Source organism: Pan troglodytes, chromosome 12, assembly GCF_028858775.2.
Source record: "Pan troglodytes isolate AG18354 chromosome 12, NHGRI_mPanTro3-v2.0_pri, whole genome shotgun sequence".
NCBI lineage: Eukaryota > Metazoa > Chordata > Mammalia > Primates > Hominidae > Pan > Pan troglodytes.
In genome coordinates, this window is record NC_072410.2 from 85,745,760 (window position 1) to 85,766,838 (window position 21,079).

The 21,079-nt window shown below is 37.9% G+C and overlaps 1 protein-coding gene across 10 annotated transcripts in view; it reads left to right on the top strand.

Annotated features, from left to right (window-relative positions):
• The window catches only part of HEATR5B (HEAT repeat containing 5B), a 102,708-nt gene that overhangs the window by 31,233 nt on the left and 50,396 nt on the right, over positions 1-21,079 (top strand). For all 10 annotated transcript variants that reach the window (XR_678040.5, XM_063789145.1, XM_515406.7 and 7 more), the window contains 5 exons: positions 3,261-3,451; positions 11,815-11,974; positions 12,593-12,782; positions 15,078-15,247; positions 20,032-20,176. Coding sequence is in view for 9 of the 10 variants with exons in the window: in XM_063789145.1 (XP_063645215.1) it covers positions 3,261-3,451; positions 11,815-11,974; positions 12,593-12,782; positions 15,078-15,247; positions 20,032-20,176 (856 nt within the window). In the remaining variant the exon portion in view is untranslated. The remainder of the gene's footprint in view (positions 1-3,260; positions 3,452-11,814; positions 11,975-12,592; positions 12,783-15,077; positions 15,248-20,031; positions 20,177-21,079) is intronic.

Genomic DNA, 21,079 nt, shown 5'->3' on the forward strand with positions numbered 1-21,079 from the left:
TTGCGTTCTCATTAAGCTACTCTAGGTTTGTGTCCAGAGTAATTTCTTTAAACTTTTTTAACCTTTTTTGAGTTGTAGTTTCTACAGGTATGAAGAGGAATACAGTAGTCCCTTCCTTATCTGCAGTTTTGCTTTCTGCAGTTTAAATTACCAATGGTCAACTGTGGTTTGAAAATATTAAATGGAAATTTCCCGAAATAATTTATAAGTTTTCAATTGTGCAACATTCTGAGTAGCATGATAAAATCTCGTACTGTCCTGTTCCATCTTGCCCTGTCCTGCCTAGGATGAGAATCATCTCTTTGTCCAGTGATTCCACACTTTCTACCCTACCTGTCTGTTAGTCACTTGGTCACCATCTGTCTCAGTTATCAGATGGGCTGCTGCAGTGTGGCAGCACCTATGTTCAGATAACCCTTATTTTACTTCATACTGGCCCCAAAGTGCAAAAGTAGTGATTCTGGCAATTTGGATATGCCAAAGGGAAGCTGTAAAGTGCTTCCTTTAAGTGAAGAAGAGAAAGTTCTCAACTTAAGAAGGCAAGAAATAATACCATATGCCAAAGTTGCTGAGATCTACAGGAAGAACAAATCTTCTGTCGGAAATCGTGAAGAAGGAAAAAGGAATTTGTGTTAGTTTTGCTGTCCCATCGCAAATTACAAAAATCATGGCCATGGTATGTGATAAGTGCCTAGTTAAAATTGAAAAGGCATTAAGTTTGTGAGTAGAAGGCGTGAACAGAAACAAGTTCCCATTGACAGCAATCAGGTTCCTAATCCCATGGTTCGGACATCCAAGGTGGCCCTTGGAATGTGTCCCCTGTGGAAAAGAGGGGACCGCTGTTACAAATATTTTGCCTATCTCACAGGATTCATGCATCATACTAGGCACTCTATCATAAAGTGTTTGAATACTTTTTATATTATTCAGTGCTAAGCTTATTTTAAAATAAAATGGTAGCAAATATGTGTTTGCATGAACATGTCTTAGGTCATGCTTAAGTCATATTTTGTAAACATCAGGGAAAAAGGATATGTATAGGCATTGATTATAGAAATAAAGGTTTGGGGCTGGGCGTGGTGGCTTATGCCTGTAATCCCAGCACTTTAGGAGGCCGAGGCGGGGGGATCACCTGAAGTCAGGAGTTTGAGACCAGCCTGGCCAACATGATGAAACTCCATCTCTACTAAAAATACAAAAATTAGCCAGGCGTGGTGTCAGGTGCCTGTAATCCCAGCTACTGGGGAGGCTGAGGCAGGAGAATCACTTGAACCTGGGAGACAGAGGTTGTAATGAGCCGAGATCATGCCATTGCACTCCAGCCTGGGGGACAGAGCAAGACTCTGTCTCAGAAAAAAGGAAAAAAGAAGAAGAAGAAATACACGTTTGGACCATTTATATAACCATTAGTGTATACTCTATGAAGAGACCATCAACTAATTTGGACCTGTGAGTTTTTTAAAAAAGGAGTGGGGTGGTCGTGGTCTCCTTCAGTGATTGGGAGAATAGTGAACCAACTGTAATATTGCTGTACAGATTACACTTTTCTTCATAGATATGCTAATGCCTCTGTTGTAGTTAACATTTTCCCCACGCAATGTGACATAGATTTTTGGTCTCAAATAAATAAATAAAGTTCCAAGATGGTAAGTACAGCTAGAACAAAGAGAGTGACATTTAATATGATGAACAAACTACTTCAACATTCAGTTACTAATTACTATTTTTACCTTTTTTTTTTTTTTGAGATGGAGTTTCGCCCTATTGCCAGGCTGGAGTGCAGTGGCGTGATCTCAGCTCACTGCAACTTCCACCTCCCAGGTTCAAGCGATTCTCCTGCCTCAGCCTCCCGAGTAGCTGAGATTATAGGCACGCGCCATCATGCCCAGCTAATTTTTGTATTTTTAGCAGAGACGGGGTTTCACCATGTTGGCCAGGATGGTCTCAATCTCCTGACCTCATGATCTACCCACCTCAGCTTGCCAAAGTGCTGGGATTACAGGCATGAGCCACTGCACCCGGCCACCTCATTTGTTTGTTTGTTTATTTTTTTTGGAGACGGAGTCTCACTCTGTCGCCAGGCTGGAGTGCAGTGGTGTGATGTTGGCTCACTGCAGTCTCATCTCTGCCTCCCGGGTTCAAGTGATTCTGCTGCCTAAGTCTGCTGAGTAGCTGGGATTACAGGCATGTGCAACCATACCCAGCTAATTTTTTTTGTATTTTTAGTAGAGATGGGGTTTCACCATGTTGGCCAGGATGGTCTTGATCTCCTGACGTCGTGATCTCCCCACCTTGGCCTCCCAAAGTCTGGGATTACAGGCCTAGGCCACCCCGCCTCGCCTCATTTTGTTTTTAGATGTATGTTGATTATACTGTTTAAGTCATATAATTGTCTTCTGTGAAATTTTTATATAAACTATTCAGTTTCATACTCATCAAGAATATGAAATACTCTTCCAAATATCCTCTTCCCAAATATTTGCCATTGATTCTGAAATCATTTTTATGTTAAAGATTTCTTAAAAGATAGAACCAATCCATTTAATGGTTTGTGCTCTGTTTCATAACAGGTGAAATAGGAGAATGTTTCCTTAGAGTGATAAATTTCAATCAGTTAAATAATGGTTGATTTAGTAATACAGTGTCCTTAATATATGGAAGTAACTTTTAAGTACTAGTCTTTGAATAGAGACACTCCCCGCAAGTGTCTCTTAGGGCCAGTCAGACTATGGCTATGTTATAGATCATGTTCTGAAATCGTATTTAGGAAAGTAATTACTGTGAATTGAACAGTTACAGATTCTAGACATTAGTATATACATGTGAAAACTGGCTGAAGAAAATAACTTATGAAGATGTATGTATATTTTAGAAAGATTGCAGCATGTATTTTTCCTTTATTTAATATGAATTGCAAGGCCAGGTGCGCCTGTAATCCCAGCACGTTAGGAGGCTCAGGCAGGAGGATTGCTTGAGCTCAGGAGTTTGAGACCAGCCTGGGCAACTTAGTAAGATCCTGTCTCTACAAAAACTTTTTAAAAATTAGCCCAGCAGGGTGGCATGCGCCTATAGTCCCAGCTACTCAGGAGGCTGAGCTGGGAGGATTGCTTGAGCTCAGAAGGTCGAGGCTGTAGTGAGCAGTGATTGTGCCACTGCACACCAGCCTGGGCAAGGGAGCAAGACCTTGCCTTAAAAATAAATAAATAAATAATGAATTATGAATTGCTGTCTTTTTTTTTTTTTTTTTTTTTTTAATGTAGGGCTTAGCTGAAAACAAAAGTACTTTAGGACCTGAGGAAGTTCGTAAATCTGCCCTGACACTGGTTATGGGTCCTCTGGACAACCCAAACCCCATCTTACGTTGTGCAGCGGGGGAAGCTCTTGGAAGAATGGCTCAGGTGGTTGGAGAAGCAACTTTTATTGCTCGAATGGCCCAATATAGCTTTGACAAGTAAGTGGGTTTCTTTACTAACAAGTTTCGTAGGTAGGCAAAGATGTCTTTTAAATAATAATTAACTGGAGTGTATGTTTTCCACATGGTATACAGCATGTGATAATATTTTGTGGGTTTTTTGTAATGATCTCAATTTTTAATTTAGCAGTTGATTGAACTCTAGAATCTGGGAAAGTTGTAATATGTTAGATACTTTCTGCATGGAGAGGGCTTCTAATCCAGCTCTTGAATGTTACTTAATGAAATCAAGAAAAATGTTAATAAGGACTTCTCTGTTATGTGTATTCACTGAAGAGGTGCTCTGACATCATTTTCTCTCCTCCCTGCCTTTCCTTGTCCCTCTTTATTCTTTCTGTTAATTATCCACTTTTTGGAATAAGCCATTCTTTTTCTAACTGCTACCAAGTTTATCTCTTAAATTATGACTGAAACAGAATAGTTAAGCATCAGGTTTTAAGGATTCACTTATATATTAATTATAAAGAGTGATCTCAGAGACCCAAATAAGTATCATTAAGATGATGAATTGCAGTTATTAGTGACTGTTTCATTAAGATGATGAGTTGCAGTTATTAGTGACTGTTGACTTGTTAATCAAGTGCATAAGTAGAGAAATTAAAAATCAAGGGTTGTCAAGAACTGACACTTGTGTTATGTAAATTATATCATTCTTAGCTATCATATATATAGAGTATTAAATATAGCAAACTATGTCATGGTCATTAACAAAAGAGTATGAAGCAGTGGCTATGAAGTAGTAGTTCTGAAGAAAATGTATTTTCTGATTTATTGCCTATCTGTAAATAGCTTTCCTTGTCTTGACTTGTAAATGGCAATTTGATTGGTTATTTGGTAATGCCCTAATGCACTAAGGATAATATGAGCAGGCAAAAGACAGTTAAAATATAACCAGACACTTAATCTTCTGCAGAATGATTGCTGCTATTTTCTAGCAATAGATTAGTTTTCCTCTTTCCAAATATTTGCCATTGATTATGAAATAGCTTTTTATTAAATATTTATTAAAAGATAGTAACAATCTTAGTTATCCATTTAATGGTTTGTGCTCTGTTCATAACAGGTGAAGTAGGAGTATGTTTCTTTAGAAAGCTCTTGAAGGGTAATTTTTTTTTTAAATTACAAGGAGTTTTAGTTTATGTGTCCTTGGCTGGACGCGTTGTCTTTTGCCTATAATCCCAGCACTTTGGGAGCCTGAGGTGGGTGGATCACTTGAGCCCAAGAATTCTGGATCAGCCTGGGCAACATGGGGAAACCCTGTCTCTACAAAACATACAGAAATTAGCTGGGCATGGTTGAATATACCTATAGTCCCATCTACTTGGGAGGCTGAGATGGGAGGATCGCTTGAGCCTGGGAGGTGGAGGTTGCAGTGAGCCAAGATCGTGCCATTACTCTCCAGCTTGGGTGACAGAGCGAAACTCTGTCTCAAAAAAAAAAAACAATGTGTCCTCAATATCTGTAGGATACTGTATTTATTTTGTACTTTGATGAAACACAAGGATATTTCATTTATTTATACCTGTCCAATTTAGTTGTTTGCAAGTATTATCAGTGCTTGCCTTCATTATCTTTTTCAAATCCTTATGATCTGAAATAATTATTACGAAGATTTTGTTACCCATTTTTTCACGTTTTATTTAAAACTGGGATTTTTCTGAAATTCTGTATGAAATGTCATAATATTTGGCAGCATTTTAATTCTTTTATACTGCTATGTAAAGTAATGGTACATTTTTTAAAACGATGGTGTCTTAGATATGGCAGAATCTGGCTGTATTTTGGAAAAACTTCAGTCTTTCACAGCCTCATTATATTAGACTGTTTTCATCAACATCATCTCTTCTGATATAATATCTGACTGTGAAACGCTAAAATCATCTATAGCTACAGGTCCGTCTTGTATATTTGCACATTGAAATCTTATACTAACTTAGCATTAAGACAGAAATTAAGACAGGAATCATTCTGTAAATCATTCTAGGTTAATAGGGAGTACCTTCAATTGCTTAAGACCCAGTTTGGATAAAAATAAAAATCTTTGATAGTTGAATTTATTTCCATTCAATTGAAAGTCACTTTGAGACCTCTGAGAAATGTATATTCTTATATCTAAGATTATTTACTTTGAAGAGATGATTATCACTGTGAACATTGATTCTGCTTTAGGTTCACTAACCTGTTACTTTTTGAGAAATAATAACACAAAGGTAACTTTCTAATCTGTGTAATGTTTTAGAATTCACAGATTGCATTTATTCTTAACTTCTTTATTCCTCAAAACAACTGCTCTTTAGGAATAATAATAATTTCACTTAGATAGAGAAATGGAGGCTTAGAGAGGTAAAGATTACTTATCCAAGGATATAATATGTTAGAAATAATGTTACAGATAGACCTACTTCACTTCATTCATTGCTACATTTCTTTTTTTTTTTTTTTTTTTTTTTTGAGATGGGATCGTGCTGTGTTGCCCAGGCTGGTCTCAAACTCCTTGGCTAAAGCAGCCCTCTCACCTCAGCCTCTTGAGTAGTTGGGATTACAGGAGGGAGACACCACACCCAGCTTCTTTTTTTTTTTTTTTTTTTTTTTTTTTTGAGGTGGAGTCTGGTTCTGTTGCAGATGTGCAATCTTGGCTCACTGCAACCTCCACCTCCCAGGTTCAAGTGATTCTCCTTCCTTAGCCTCCCCTGTAGCTGGGATTACAGGTGCAGGCCACCATGCCCAGCTAATTCTTGTATTTTTAGTAGAGACAACGTTTCACCATGTTGGCCAGGGTAGTCTCGAACTCCTGACCTTAGGTGATCGACCTGCCTCGGCCTCCCAAAGTGCTGGGATTACAACCGTGAGCCACTGCACCCAGCCTGTCACATTTCTTAACATCTGTTCTGTGACAGCACTTAGAATTTTCTTTAGTTTGCAGTAGGCAAACTGGCCAACTAGAGTCTTGGGGATGATTATTCATCTCTCATTTTTTTTTTTTTTTTTTTTTTTTTGAGACAGAGTTTCCCTGTTGCTGCCCAGGCTGGAGTGCAGTGGTGCAATCTCAGCTCACTGCAACCTCCACCTGCCGGGTTCAAGTGATTCTTGTGCCTCAGCCTCCCAAGTAGCTGGGATTACAGGCGCCTGCCACCACGCCCGGCTAATTTTTATATTTTTAGTAGAGATGGAGTTTCGCCATGTTGGCCAGGCTGGTCTCAAACTCCTGACTTCAAATGATCCACCCACCTTGGCCTCCCAAAATGCTGCGATTACAGACATGAGCCAGTGCGCCTGGCCCATCTCTTGACTTTTAATGAGGTTGCCAGAAGTCTGGTTGTGGATAGCTTATTAAGAGTTTTAATAAAGTTTTGAAAATACGACCAAATTGCTTTTTAGGCTACTTTGTTAATTTAGATGCATTGTTCCTAGTAGTATTTTGTTCTGTTTTCTAATAGTAATTGACTGTATTGGTGCATGATTATGAGTCATAGTATTTTATGGCTTAAAAAAGTATTCCTTCATAGCTTCTTTTATTTGATCCTTTCCATTGTTCAAAATGAAGTTTACATGTTAGCTTCATTTCAAATCTCTACATTACTAGTTAAATATGAACAAAATGATGAAATCTTATTCTTTCAGATAAACATTAAAAGAATGTACAGGACTTTAACTGCCATTAGTGGTGGAATAACAGGGACTGTATTTACCCTTCTGTCTTAAATTGTTAGAAAAACAGATAAAATAAATGAAACAACAGTTTTGAGACATTGGACAACAGCTAGCATAGGACAGTGATTCCTAGGAATGGGAAAGAAACAAAGGGAACACTAAAGATGCTCCAGATTACTGCTTGAAGAAAGTTTCCAGGCTTAAGTACAGAAATAGGAAACCCAAACTTGAGGAGAGAGCATTTGCAATTTGGGGAGGCAAGGTAGCTAGAATATGTAGGGTGGAATAACAGAGAGGAGAGAGCTGCACAGGGAGAGAGCTATGAACAGAAGGATCATCTAAAGTCTTTGGCTGAATACTGATATGTGCAGAATACAAGGAAACTACCCAAGACCAGGGAAAGAACCACCAAAAGGGAATAGGTGAAACAATTTTCAGAACTCACAGGGCTGAGAATATTTTGTGTTCCCACTATTCAGAATAGAAAGACCTCCTGAGGTGAAGCCCTCGGAACGATATTGCTTCAGTAATGGGAGCAACATCCCTGACCCACCCTAAAAAAGCTTAAAAGCAAGCCTTGAGAAAATCAAACTGATTCTTAGTAGTAGCTGAACTGTATCCCAGAAAAAAACTCAGCAGTATTTAAAGGAATATAATAAATGGAGCAACTCAACATCATAAAATTCACAATATCCTGTATCCAATCAAAAATTACTAGGCACATAAAGAAGCAGAAAGGTAAAACCTCTTACTTGGAGAAAACATCAATCAATAGAAACGGCCCAGAAATGAAAAAAAAGATGAAATTAGCAAATAAGAATATTAAAAGAGCTATTATAAATATGCTTTACATTTTCAAGGAAGTACAGGAAAACCTGAGCATGATATGAGAAAAGGAATTTGGAAAAACAGCCCAAAGGAAACCTAGAAATGTAAAATGTATGTATGAAATGAAAAAATGCACTGGATAGGATTTACAGAAGGTTAGACAATGAGGTAGGAAAAACAGGTCAGTCAGCTGTATTTGTGTATTGACATCTTACACCAGCTTAGAATTAAGACCAAAATTCACAGAAATTGAGAAAAGATCATTCCAGTAATGTTGAAGACATAGAAACTATCAAAAATGAGGCGTAGAGAGAAAAAGGACTGGAATTAAAAATGAACAGAGTCTCAGTGACTTCTGGGACCAATATCAAGCTGTGTAACATGCATATAAGTGAAATCTCAGCAAAGGGTAGGTTAAGAACTCTTATATATTGCCAGTAGAAATGCAAAATGTTACAGACACTTTGGAAGATAGTTTGATGGTTTCTTATAAATGTAAATATATGCTTCTCTTTTGCCTACCAGTTCCACTTCTAGGTATTTACCTAAGAGAAATGAAAATGTATGTGCATACAAACACTTGTACTCAAACTTTTATAGTAGCTTTATTTATGAGAGCCAAAAACTGGAAAGTATCCACAATTATCAATGGTTGAATAGATAAATAGTGATGTATTCATAAATGGAATATTGTTCAGCTATATAAAAAGATCAAACTACTTTTACAATAAATTGGATGAATCTTAAAAGCTTTGTTCTATGTAAAATAATCCAGACCCCAAAGACTAGGTACTATCTGATTTCATTCGTATGAAACTATATAAAAGGTAAACTATAATGATAGAAGACAGCTCGGTGGTTGCCAGGATGTTGGGGGAAGGAATATGACAACAAAGGGACCTAAGGCAACTTTCTGTGGTCATGAAAATGTCCTATATCTTGTGTTGTCAATATGGCAGCCACTACCCACATACGACTATTGAGCAGTTGAAATGTATCTTGCCCAAATTGATACACGCTGTGAGTGTGTAATACATATTGGATTTTGAAGACTTAGTTCAAAAAAAGAATGTAAAATATCTCAATAATTTGGTATATTGATTACATCTTGATATTTTAATATTTTGGATATATTGAGTTAAATAAAATGTATTGAAATTGATTTCAAGGCAGGAGGATCACTTGAGGCCAGGCGTTTGAGACCAGCCTGGACTCTAAAACCTTCATTTCTATTTAAAAAAAATAATTTCACCTGTTTCCTTTTTGTCTTCTGGAGTGTGGCGACTAGAATATTTTAAATTACATATGTGGCTTCTATTAGGGACTTCAAAAAGTTCTTGAAATAATAGAATGAAAAGATACAAATAAAAATACAAACTTTTTTTCTCAACATAAGCTCCATCATGTTCAAGACACTTTTGTAAGTGATGATGCCAGCCATTTAGTTCATCCCTAAACTGAGAATCCTGGGAATTTAACCATGTCAATGAAGTCTTTTTTGCATTATTAACTGAAGAAAAATGAGCACCCTTTAAATATTTTTTTTAAAGATTAGGAAACAACAACAAAAAAGTCATAAGAAGCCAAATCAGGACCATAAAGTGATTGTCTAATGACTTTCCATTGAAACTCTTGCAGAATTGCCCTTGGAGAAGAACTCTCTAGTGAAGCTTTCCCAGTTATTTTTTCGCTAAAGCTTTGGCTAACTTTCTCAAAATACTTTTATAATGAGCAGATGCTATTGTTCTTTGGCCCTTCTGAAAGTCAAGCAGCAAAATGTATTAAGCATTCCAAAAAACTGTTGCCATGACCTTTGCTCTTAACTAGTCCACTTTTGCTTGGAATGAACCACTTTTACTTCTTGGTATCTACTGATTTGATTGTGCTTTGTGTCAGGTTCATACTGTTAAAGCCATGTTCCATCTCCTGTTACAGTTCTTTAAAGAAATGCTTCAGGGTCTTGATCTCACTTGTTTAAAATTACCATTGAAAGCTCTGCCTTGTCCGCAGCTGATTTGGGTAGAACAGTTTTGGCACACATCAAGTGGAAAGTTTGCTCAACTCTAACGTTTCAGTCAGAATTATGTAAGCTGAACCAGTTGAGATATGTGTGTTGTTGGCTATTATTTCTGCTGTTAAATCATCAATACTCTTCAATTAGGGCACAGATAAGATGCATTATTTTCTCTCATATTGATGGGTGTGGTCTTCAGCTGTGGGCTTCATCTTCAGCATTATCTCATCCCTTCTTTTTTTTTTTTTTGAGACAGAGTCTCACTGTCGCCCAGGCTGGAGTGCAGTGGCGCGATCTTGGCTCACTACAGCCTCTGCCTCCCTGGTTTAAGTGATTCTCCTGCCTCAGCCTCCGGAGTAGCTGGGATTACAGGAAAGTGCCACCACACCCAGCTGATTTTTGTATTTTTAGTAGAGACAGGGTTTCACCATTTTGGCCAGGCTGGTCATGAACTCCTGACCTCGAATGATCCACTTGCCTTGGCCTCCCTAAGTGCTGGGATTACAGGCATGAGCCACTGTGCCCGGCCTGCCTCATCTCTTCTTAAAATGAGCTATTCATTTGTAAACTGCTGATATCTTTGACGGCATTGTTCTCACAAACTTTCGTAAAGCATCGGTGATTTCACCATTCTTCCACCCAAGCTTCACCATAAATTTGATGTTTGTTCTTAATTCATTGTTAGCAGAATTTGTGTTGCTCTGATAGGGGCACTTTTCAAACTGATGTTCATATCCTTCTTGGTGCCTAAAACTAGGTCCTGTTCAGATATATTATAACAAGTTAGTACGAGTTTATTTTGGTACCCCAAAATGTTGAAATCCATGTTTAGTTCTTGCATAATGCGTAGTTTCCATAAACTTTTTGAAGACCCCTCGTATTCATCTTGGACATCTCTGTTCTAATGATTATGTGGTGGTTACATACTGTATACTTATCAAAACTCATTAAATTGTATATTTTAGTATACATTTAAAATTTAATTGTATACCTAAAGTTGGTGAATATTGTATGTGAGTCTCAATAAAGCTTATTTTTTAAAGTAATGTTCATCTCTTTTTATGTATTTGAATTCATTTAAAATATATTTCACAAAGAAAAAAGATTGGCCTTTTTTAAAGAGGTTCAAATCATAATTATAGGGTATTTCTTAAGTGTAAAATATTTTATGTAATACTGTGAAAAAACAAATACCTTTTTACTATTTTTAAAACCAAACATAAAAGTTATTTTGTTTTTTAAAAATATAAAAATATTTCAAATAAGTCTTGGCTTTTCAAGGAATAATTAATATTAAAAATGAGTTGTCAAATTTTCTCTAAAATTAAAATAGGCTTTATTCAGTCAAATGTATGTTTTTAACCAGTTATTATTATTATTATTAATATTATTATTATTGAGACAGGGTCCTGCTCTGTCACCCAGGCTGGAGTGCAGTGGCGTGATCACAGCTCACTGCAGCCTCACCTGTCAGGCTCAAGCAGTCCTCTCACTTCAGCCTCTCTACTAGCTGGGCCTACAGGCATGCGCTGCCATGACAGACTAAGTCTTTAATTTTTTTTAGAAATGGGATTTTGCCATGTTAGCCAGACTGGTCTCGAACTCCTGGGCTCAAGTGATCCACCGGCCTCAGCCTCCCAAATGCTGGGATTACAGGCATGAGCCATCACACCCAGCTGTAGTTATTTTAAATTGAAGTTCTAACTCCTGTTAGGGAGTGGAGAAAGAAGTAATTGATTATAATCTTTTCTTATTTCCCCAGTAAATCCCTGTTTTTGTGTGACTTATAATGTTGTTGTTTTTAAGGGAAATAGCAAAGTTAGTTCTTGAAGCATAATCTTTTTTTCAGGTTGAAATCGGCTCGAGATGTTGTATCTAGGACTGGTCATTCATTGGCTCTTGGTTGTTTGCATCGTTATGTTGGTGGAATAGGCTCAGGACAACATCTGAAGACCAGTGTCAGCATTTTATTGGCTCTAGCACAAGATGGGACATCCCCTGAAGTCCAGGTATAATATAATTGGCTTTTTTACTACAAAAGTTTAGAAAATTTTTTGGAAAATTATTTGCTCTATGAAATAAAAATGACCATGGTAAGTTGTTAGGACAAATATATTAGGGTTTGTTTTTGTAATAGTACATAGCAAGATTTTGTTTATCAGCCTAGCCTTAAAGTCTGTCTTATTCTGAGAATTTCACCCATTCACATACATTCCTTCAAACATATTTTCTTTTTATTGTGTATTATTCTGTGTACTTTCTTCTTCTTCTTTTTTTTTATTTCTTTAGATTTGTTAGCTTGATCAAGTTTTTTTTTTTAAATAACCATCCTTCTCTCTCTTCCTGTGATACCCTAACCTAGGTCCTGGGTCATTGGCTGAATCTTCATGTGGACCCTTTGAATATTTTGTTTTTGTTGTTTCTTTTTAGACATTATTATACATAGGTAAATATAACTACAGTGAAGATGAAGAATGTGTATGAAAATATCCTACAATCTGGATTTGCTACTTCACATTGTTAGGCCTAAAAATATTAAGAGTATACCCATGTAACAATTCAGTATACTCAATTCAGTACATTCGAATTCTTCCTTACAACTAAAATGAAATTATATTTTATTCTAGACTTGGTCTCTTCATTCACTTGCTTTGATAGTGGATTCTAGTGGTCCGATGTATCGTGGCTATGTGGAACCAACATTATCTCTAGTTCTTACCTTGCTGTTGACAGTTCCGCCTTCACATACAGAAGTTCATCAGTGTTTGGGTCGATGCTTGGGTGCTATAATAACTACTGTTGGCCCTGAACTACAAGGTAAGTAAATCATCTGAAATTAAGGAACCTAGATAGATAGTCAGTATCTTTAAATTTCCTGAATATCACCATCATATTACTTGAAGAAATTTTGTAATAACAATTACTATGTACTGAATACTTGGATTTACTGAAAGCCTGGCCCTCAGCTTTTTACATGTGGCATTTTACTTAATCCCTACAAGAAACCTATGACATGATAATGTTTGTTGAAGTTCTGAGCAGAGAAAACATTTTAAATGAAATTTTACTTGGAGTCCCATGAAAACAAAGTTAAAAATGGAGTTCCTTTGGCCTAGAGTGCTATCCACATGTCTTCATGGACTTTTGCTTCATTCTTTTTGAACTCTAAGGATTAGGAACATAGCGTGAAAAACCACTGTCATAAGGTAAATATTATCTAGATTTTGTTTTCTTTTTGTTAGAGGAAAAAGATATTAGCTAGTTTTCTATGAGGAAGTAAACTGCGAGAAGATAAGTAACTTGCCTAGAGTTAGTCAACTTATGAGTGGCACATTTAGGATCCTAAAGCCTGTGTTTGTACCACTTAATTCCACTGAGCTAATTCTACTAATGGTTAAACTCCCAAGTCAGCAAATTATTGTAAAGATATCCTGAATATATAAACCACTTTCAGAGTTTTCCTTTTTCTCCTTTGTCATTTATAATATATGTTTTCAAAGGGTTGAGCTTTTAACATACATTATTTAATTCGGATAACAACCCAGAGACTGATATTATCTCTATTTTATTGATCAAATATTGAATCTGAGAGAGGTTAAGAACTTTTACAAGGTTTTGGAAACTAGTGAGTGGTTGGAGTAAGAAGTGAAGCCCAGATCAATTTCCGATGCTTGCATTCTTTTTTTTTATTTTGAATCTATTGCCCAGGCTGGAGTGCAGTGGTGTGGTCTCAGCTGACTGCAACCTCTGCTTCCTGAGTTCAAGCGATTCTCCTGCTTCAGCCTCCTGAGTAGCTGGGATTACAGGTGCCTGCCACTACACCCAGCTAATTTCTTGTATTTTTAGTAGAGACAGGGTTTCACCATGTTGGCCAGGCTGGTCTCGAACTCCTGACCTCATGATCCACCCACCTCGGCCTCCCAAAGTGCTGGGATTACAGGCGTGAGCCACCGCACCCGGCCTTTTTTTTTTCTCCTTTTAAGAGATGGGGGTCTCACTATGTTGCCCAGGCTGGTCTCAAACTGCTGGCCTCAAGCAATCCTCCCACTCCCATCTCAGCCTCGCAAAGTGCTGGGATTACAGGCACGAGCCTCCACGCCCAGCCCGTTACTGGCATTCTTAATCTCTATGCTATGTTGCCTCCATTTTGACAGATATTTTTAAAAAGAGAGGAAAAAGAAAAAGACTTAAAATGCTAGAAATTGAAAAATATGTGACTTTTTCTTTCCCCCCGCCAGGGAGACAGAGTCTTGCTCTGTCTCCCAGGCTGGAGTGCAGCGGCATGATCTCAGCTCGCTACAACCTCCGCCTCTTGGGTTCAAGCAATTCTCCTGCCTCAGCTAACTTGTATTTTCAGCAGAGACGGGGGTTCCACTATGTTGGCCAGGCTGGTCTCGAACTCCTGACCTCAGGTGATTCGTCCGCCTAGGCCTCCCAAAATGCTGGTATTATAGGGAAAAACAGGTGATTTAAATAAGCCGCTTTCGTAGACCCATTGTCCTCTTTGGGAAAGTGAGGATAGTTCTTCCTGTGAATGTCACAGGGATATGAAGAGGATAAATATGTGCGTTTTATTAAGCATAGGTGTTTATCAAGTATTTTCAAAAGGGATAATGATAAGGCAATGCGTATAAAACTAGAATGTAGCTCTTATGTGATTTTTATGATTTCCTTATTTACGTTTAAAGATAGGCATATAGGCCGGGTGCGGTGGCTCATGCCTGTAATCCCAGCACTTTGGGAGGCCATGGTGGGTGGATCATTTGAGGTCAGAAGTTCGAGACCAGCCTGGCCAACATGGTGAAAACTCATCTCTACTAAAAGTACAAAAATCAGCTGGGCGTGGTGGCGCGTGCTTGTAATCCCAGCTACTCCGGAGGCTGAGGCAGGAGAATTGCTTGAACCTGGGAGGCGGAGGTTGCAGTGAGCCGAGATCGCGCCACTGCACTCTAGCCTGGGCGACAGTGAGACTCCATCTCAAAAACAACAACAAAAAAAACCTGAATAATAATTGGATAGAATGGTTATTTAGAGGATAATTGTTTACTAGGAATATTTTTGGTGGTACTAATAAAATAATTATATTTTATATTTTCTTTCATTTTGCACCAGGGAATGGAGCAACAACTTCTACAATTCGTTCCTCCTGTTTGGTGGGTTGTGCAATAACACAGGACCATTCAGATTCTCTTGTTCAGGCAGCTGCCATATCTTGCCTTCAGCAGCTTCACATGTTTGCACCACGACATGTCAATCTATCTAGCCTTGTTCCTAGCCTTTGTGTAAGTATAGAGCTATTTCATTCATTGATTTTTAAGCTGTATTTTATTTTACATTTAAAAAAATTTTTATGGGTACATACTAGGTATATATATTTATGGGGTACTTGGGGTATTTTGATGCAAGCCTACAGTGTATAATAATCACATCAGAGTGAATGTGGTATCCATCACCTCAAGCATTTATCATTTATTTGTGTTATAAATAATCCATAGTTATTTTAAAATGTACAATTAAAATTATTATTGACTATAGTCACCCCTTTATGTTATCAAATACTAGATCTTTTGTTTGTTTTTTGAACTTCAGTTGTCATTTTATGACGATTCATTTTATTCACTGGTTTTCTCTTTTACCTTTTAAGAAATATCTTGATGAACTGTTTATTTCCTCGCTAAGAATATATCACATTTGGGCCAGGCACTGTGGCTCACACCTGTAATCCCAGCACTTTGGGAGGCTGACGTGGGCAGATCATGAGGTCAGGAGCTTGAGACCAGCCTGGCCAATATGGTGAAACCCCATCTATACTAAAAATACAAAATTAGCCGGGCATGGTGGCGTGCACCTGTAATCCCAGCTATTCGGGAGGCTGAGGCAGGAGAATCGCTTGAACCCAGGAGGCGGAGGTTGCAGTGAGCCGAGATCGCACCACTGCACTCCAGCCTGGGCGACAGAGCAAGACTCCATCTCCAAAAATATATATATATATATATATATATCACATTTTTAGTTTTTCCTACTCGGAATTTTATTTCCTAAAGCTTGATTGATACTTCTGAGTATCTGTTGCTATCATTATAATTGTTAATTTATTCATTCATCAGATACTTATTGATAGCCTGTTATATGTCAGGAGCCATGCAACCTACTGGAGATACATTTGTGGGTGAGACAAGATCAAGCCTCTGTCATAGTAAAGTTTATAGTTTACAAAGGAAAATGGAAAAATATTATTTACAAATAAGTGCTATAAAAGCCTGGAAGAGAGCATATAGCAGGAGGCCTATCATAATCCTGACATTCAGAAAAGATTTTCATTAAAAAATGGTATTTAAGGCCAGGCGCAGTGGGTCACGCCTGTAATCCCAGCACTTTGGGAGGCCAAGGCGGGGGGATCACCTGAGGTCAGGAGTTCGAGACCAGCCTGGGCAACGTGGTCAAACCTCATCTCTACTAAAAATCCAAAAATTAGTCAGAGGTGGTGGCAGGTGCCTATAATCTCAGCTACTCGGGAGGCTGAAGCAGGAGAAATGCTTGAACCCGGGAGGTGGAGGTTATAGTGAGCCAAGATTGCACCATTGCACTCCAACCTGGGCGAGAAAAGCGAAACTCTGTCTCAAAAAAAAAAAATTGATATTTAAGGTGTGATTTGCAGAGTACATAGGAATTAGTTTAGAAAGGGCATGATATTGAAGTAGACAGCATTTACTTTTAGACAGGAAGAAAAATACATGCAAGGCCCTAAACTGGGAAGGGCTGTCATACATTTAAAGAGCCAATTAGTTAGTGTGATTAAGGCTGAGAGAGAAGACAGAGACGTGGGACCTAGAGGAAATGAGACTGGACAACTAACCAGGTGACATATCATGCAGACTTTCTACATACATAAAACCTTTGGACTTTATTCTACAAGCAGTGGGAAACCATTAGAAGGTGTTCTCTGCAGGGGAGTGACATAATGAGATTTGCACTTTTTACATTTTGTTCTTGCTGCATGATAGAGAGTGGACTCTACAGGGTAAGAATTACGGTATTCTCGGAAGAAGATGGTAGTGATTTGCTCTAAGTTAGTAGTAAGAGAATGGGGAGAAATCAATGGATTTGAATAATATTTAGGATGAAGGATTTGTTCATTAATTGGCTCTTAGTGGGGCATAGTTGGAGAAGAGGGTTAGAAGGATGTGGCCTAGGTTTTTGACTTGAGTATAGTAATGTAATTCCCTGAGATTGGCAACATTGGAGGAGGAGGGTTGGGAAGAGTGGATATCATTAATTCAGTTTTAGACACGTGGATAGTTAGTTTTATGGGCCTGGAGCTCAGAAGAGAGAGGTCTGGTTAAAGAGGTAAATTTGAGAGGCATATGCATTTATATGGAAAACAGAGACATAGGAGTAGATGAGATCACCAAGGAGAGAGTCATGATTGAGGAACCCAACTTGAAAATTTTAGAAAAGAGGAAAGGAGTCAGCCAGAAATATGTAGAACAGTTAAGAGAGATTAAAGAAGGAATAGAGGTTGTGTTGTTCACAGAAGCTAAATGGAGTAGAAGAGTGGTGTTTTTGGAAAAATTGACAAGCTGATTCTAAACTTAATAGGGAAATGCAAAGTGCTTGTAAAGATCAATGAAGTTGGAAGATTTACTATACGTACTATCAAGATTTACCATAATCTCCAGTAAGAAAGACAGGGTAGTATTGCAAGGATACACAAGTAGACAAATGGAACACAACGGAGTGTCCAGAATTGGATTCACACATACACAGTCATATAACTTATGACTGTGGCACATGGTACCACTACAGTTCAGTGTGGATAGGATTATCTTTTCAATAAATATAGGGATTAAAGATACCATTGATTGTACTTTACAACTCTAATATCACAGATGTTAAAATGAAAAGGAAAAGTACACCTGAGAATAACTGCAGTGGAGTTTTTGAAAACACTTTGTAAAGTGGTTTGTTTCTTTCACTTAGGCTTTGCCGGTCACCATTTGTTGAATGTATTTTCTTAGCTACAATTCTCTGTAATTGTTACTAAATTAAAATGTTATGATGTTGTCCATATATGTTTTATCATTTGATTCTTACAGCAGTTGTGTAAGATGGGTGGATTGGATATTGTCCCCACTGTAAAAATAAAAAGGCAGAAACTTCAAGAGACTAAGTGACTTGTTCTTCCCATGTGATATGACCATGCTTGAGCTTTCTAATTAATTATGGAGTATTTGAAAGCTCCAAAATGTCTTTATTTTCAGGAAGAGGAATAAATAAAGTACTTTGTTGGCTGGGTGCGGTGGCTCACACCTGTAATCCCAGTGCTTTGGGAGCCCAAGGCAGGCAGATCACTTGAGTGCAGGAGTTTGACACCAGCCTGGGCAATATAATGAGACCTTGTCTCTACAAAAAATAAAAAAATGAGGCGAGAGGATCGCTTGAGCCCGAGAGGTTGAGGCTGCAGTAAGATGTGATTGTGCCACTGCACAACAGCCTGGGCGATGTCTTAAAAACAAAACAAACAGCCAGGTGCGGTGGCTCACGCCTGTAATCCCAGCACTTTGGGAGGCTGAGGTGGGCGGATCAGAAGGTCAGGAGATGGAGACCATCCTGACTAACACAGTGAAACCCCATCTGTACTAAAAATACAAAAAATTAGCCGGGCGTGGTGGCAAGCACCTGTAGTCCCAGCTACTTGGGAGGCTGAGGCAGGACTATGAATTTTATGCAAGTATATCTTGAATTACAAATGCTATATTAATAGCCTAAAAATATACTATCTGGCATTGTGAAGGGGAGATGTATTCCATACATGTGTTCTTCTCCATCCCCATCATTTGTGTCTGGGACTCTTTCTAAAAGATTACTTCCTTGCTTGAAAAGCAGCAGATGGAACATAATTTAATATTTTCTTCATGAGTCAGATCTATACTAATAATTATAATAGCTTACATTTGTTGAGCAGTTACCATGTGCCAGCCAGCATTGTAAGCATTTTACTTATTTACACCATATTCCTGTGAAGAGTTAATATTCCCACCTTACATGTGGGCAGATCAAGGCACAGAGGGGCTAAGTAACTTGTGTAAGGTGTCACAGGAATAAGTGACAGAGCCAGGATTCTAACCCAGTCTGGCAGCTGTGCCTGAGTTCTTAACTTTTATGCCATGTTGCATCTTATACTTTTATGTTTTAGAGTGTACTATATTCAGGGACCTTTCAGATGAAAAAAATACTGTGGCAAAAGGCCCCATTTTGCAATTTTTTCAGGTGATTATGTTTGCTTGATTTGGTTTTTTCACTTTGATAACCTCCTTTGCTTTCAAATATTATGATGTGCTCTGCCCCCTAACTTTTCATTCACTACATTTGATCTCTATATACTTAAAAAATTTAGATGACAAAGTCGAATAGGACCACGTGTATAATAAGATGTGCAGAAGGTCCTTCTGGATTTTTCATTTAACTATATTGTATGAGCTTTAGAGGACAGATCTTGGGACAATTATTTTGGCTACTAACATATTTTTTGTATATTTTATTAGTAGTAGTATTTTGTCAGAAGGCTTGACTGTATTTTAAACAACTGAGGTTGTTAAATGAAGAGCATCTTCAGAAGTAAGATGTTAATATATATTCATTAGGGCCGGGCACGGTGGCTCATGCCTGTAATCCCAGCACTTTGGGAGGCCAAGGTGGGCAGATCACGAGGTCAGGAGTTCGAAACCAGCCTGGCCAACGTGATGAAAACCCAACGCTACTAAAAATACAAAAATTAGCCAGGTGTGGTGGCAGGCACCTGTAATCCCAGCTACTTGGGAGGCCAAGGCAGGAGAATCACTTGAAACCAGAAGGCGGAGGTTGCAGTGAGCTGAGATCACGCCACTGCGCTCCAGCCTGGGCAACAAGAGCAAAACTCTGTCTCAAAAAAAAAAAAAAAAAAAAAAAAAAAATATATATATATATATATATATGTATGTATGTATATATATATTCATTAGGCAAATAAGATTAAAGAATTACAGCTTTTTAAAGAGAAATCGCCTAACATTGTTATGATTTACAGGTTCACTTATGTAGTTCCCATTTGTTACTTCGACGAGCAGCTGTGGCATGTCTTCGGCAACTTGCACAAAGAGAAGCAGCGGAAGTATGTGAATATGCCATGAGCCTGGCAAAAAATACAGGGGACAAAGAGAGCAGTAGTGCCAGTAAGTTATATTATTGGTCAATATTCTTTTTTGTTTAACTACTTTTACATTTCAATTAAGTACTATTTATCAAATAACATTTTTGTGTTGAAATGTGGCCAGATGTCTTATTCTTTGAAATAAAACCATTACCACTTTTAAAATTCCAATGTGGTTTTCCTGATAATTTTGCATTTTTGCTTTTTAAAAATTTTTGCAAGTTGGGCATAGTGTTGTGTACCTGTAGTCCTAGCTACTCAGGAGGCTGAGGTGGGAGGATCACTTGAGCCCAAGGGTTTAAGGTTACAGTGAGCTATGGTCATGCCCCTGTGCTCCAGTCTGGGTGGTAGAGTAAGACCATGTCTCCTAAAGTAAGGAAGTAAGTAAATAAATAAGTAAAAAGTTGGGTGTGAGTGACTAGATTTAAAAAAAATTATTTGCAGCTTAAAAAAACTGAAAAATATTTAATATTTTTCAGAAATATTTTAGAATATTTCTGCCATTTCTTGAGGATGTTTCAGGGGCACTTGAAGGTTTCCAGTTCTGGATGGTAGTTAGCCTCTTGTGATGTAATTTTTCCTCTAAGAAGGTAAGACCAAAGTAGCCAATAAAACTATGAAATGTCAGTAGATGTTTGGTAGCAAAAGGATGATCTTTGCTTCCTTTAGTTCTTTCTGCTTTTTTGGAGGGTTTTAGGTATAGCTTAAATTCCTAGCTGGTCTTCTGCTATCTTTCTGCCTTTTTGGAGGGTTTTAGGTATAGCTTAAATTCCCAGCTGGTCTTCTGATATCTAGGTGTAGGTGGTTTGGAAACTTTTTAAGAGTTTAATTGACAGAGATATTTCCCCTATTATGAGGGAAAATTTTTACTTATAAAAGTTTTCTAATGCCTAGAAGCTGCTTGGATACAAAGAAGCAAGATACA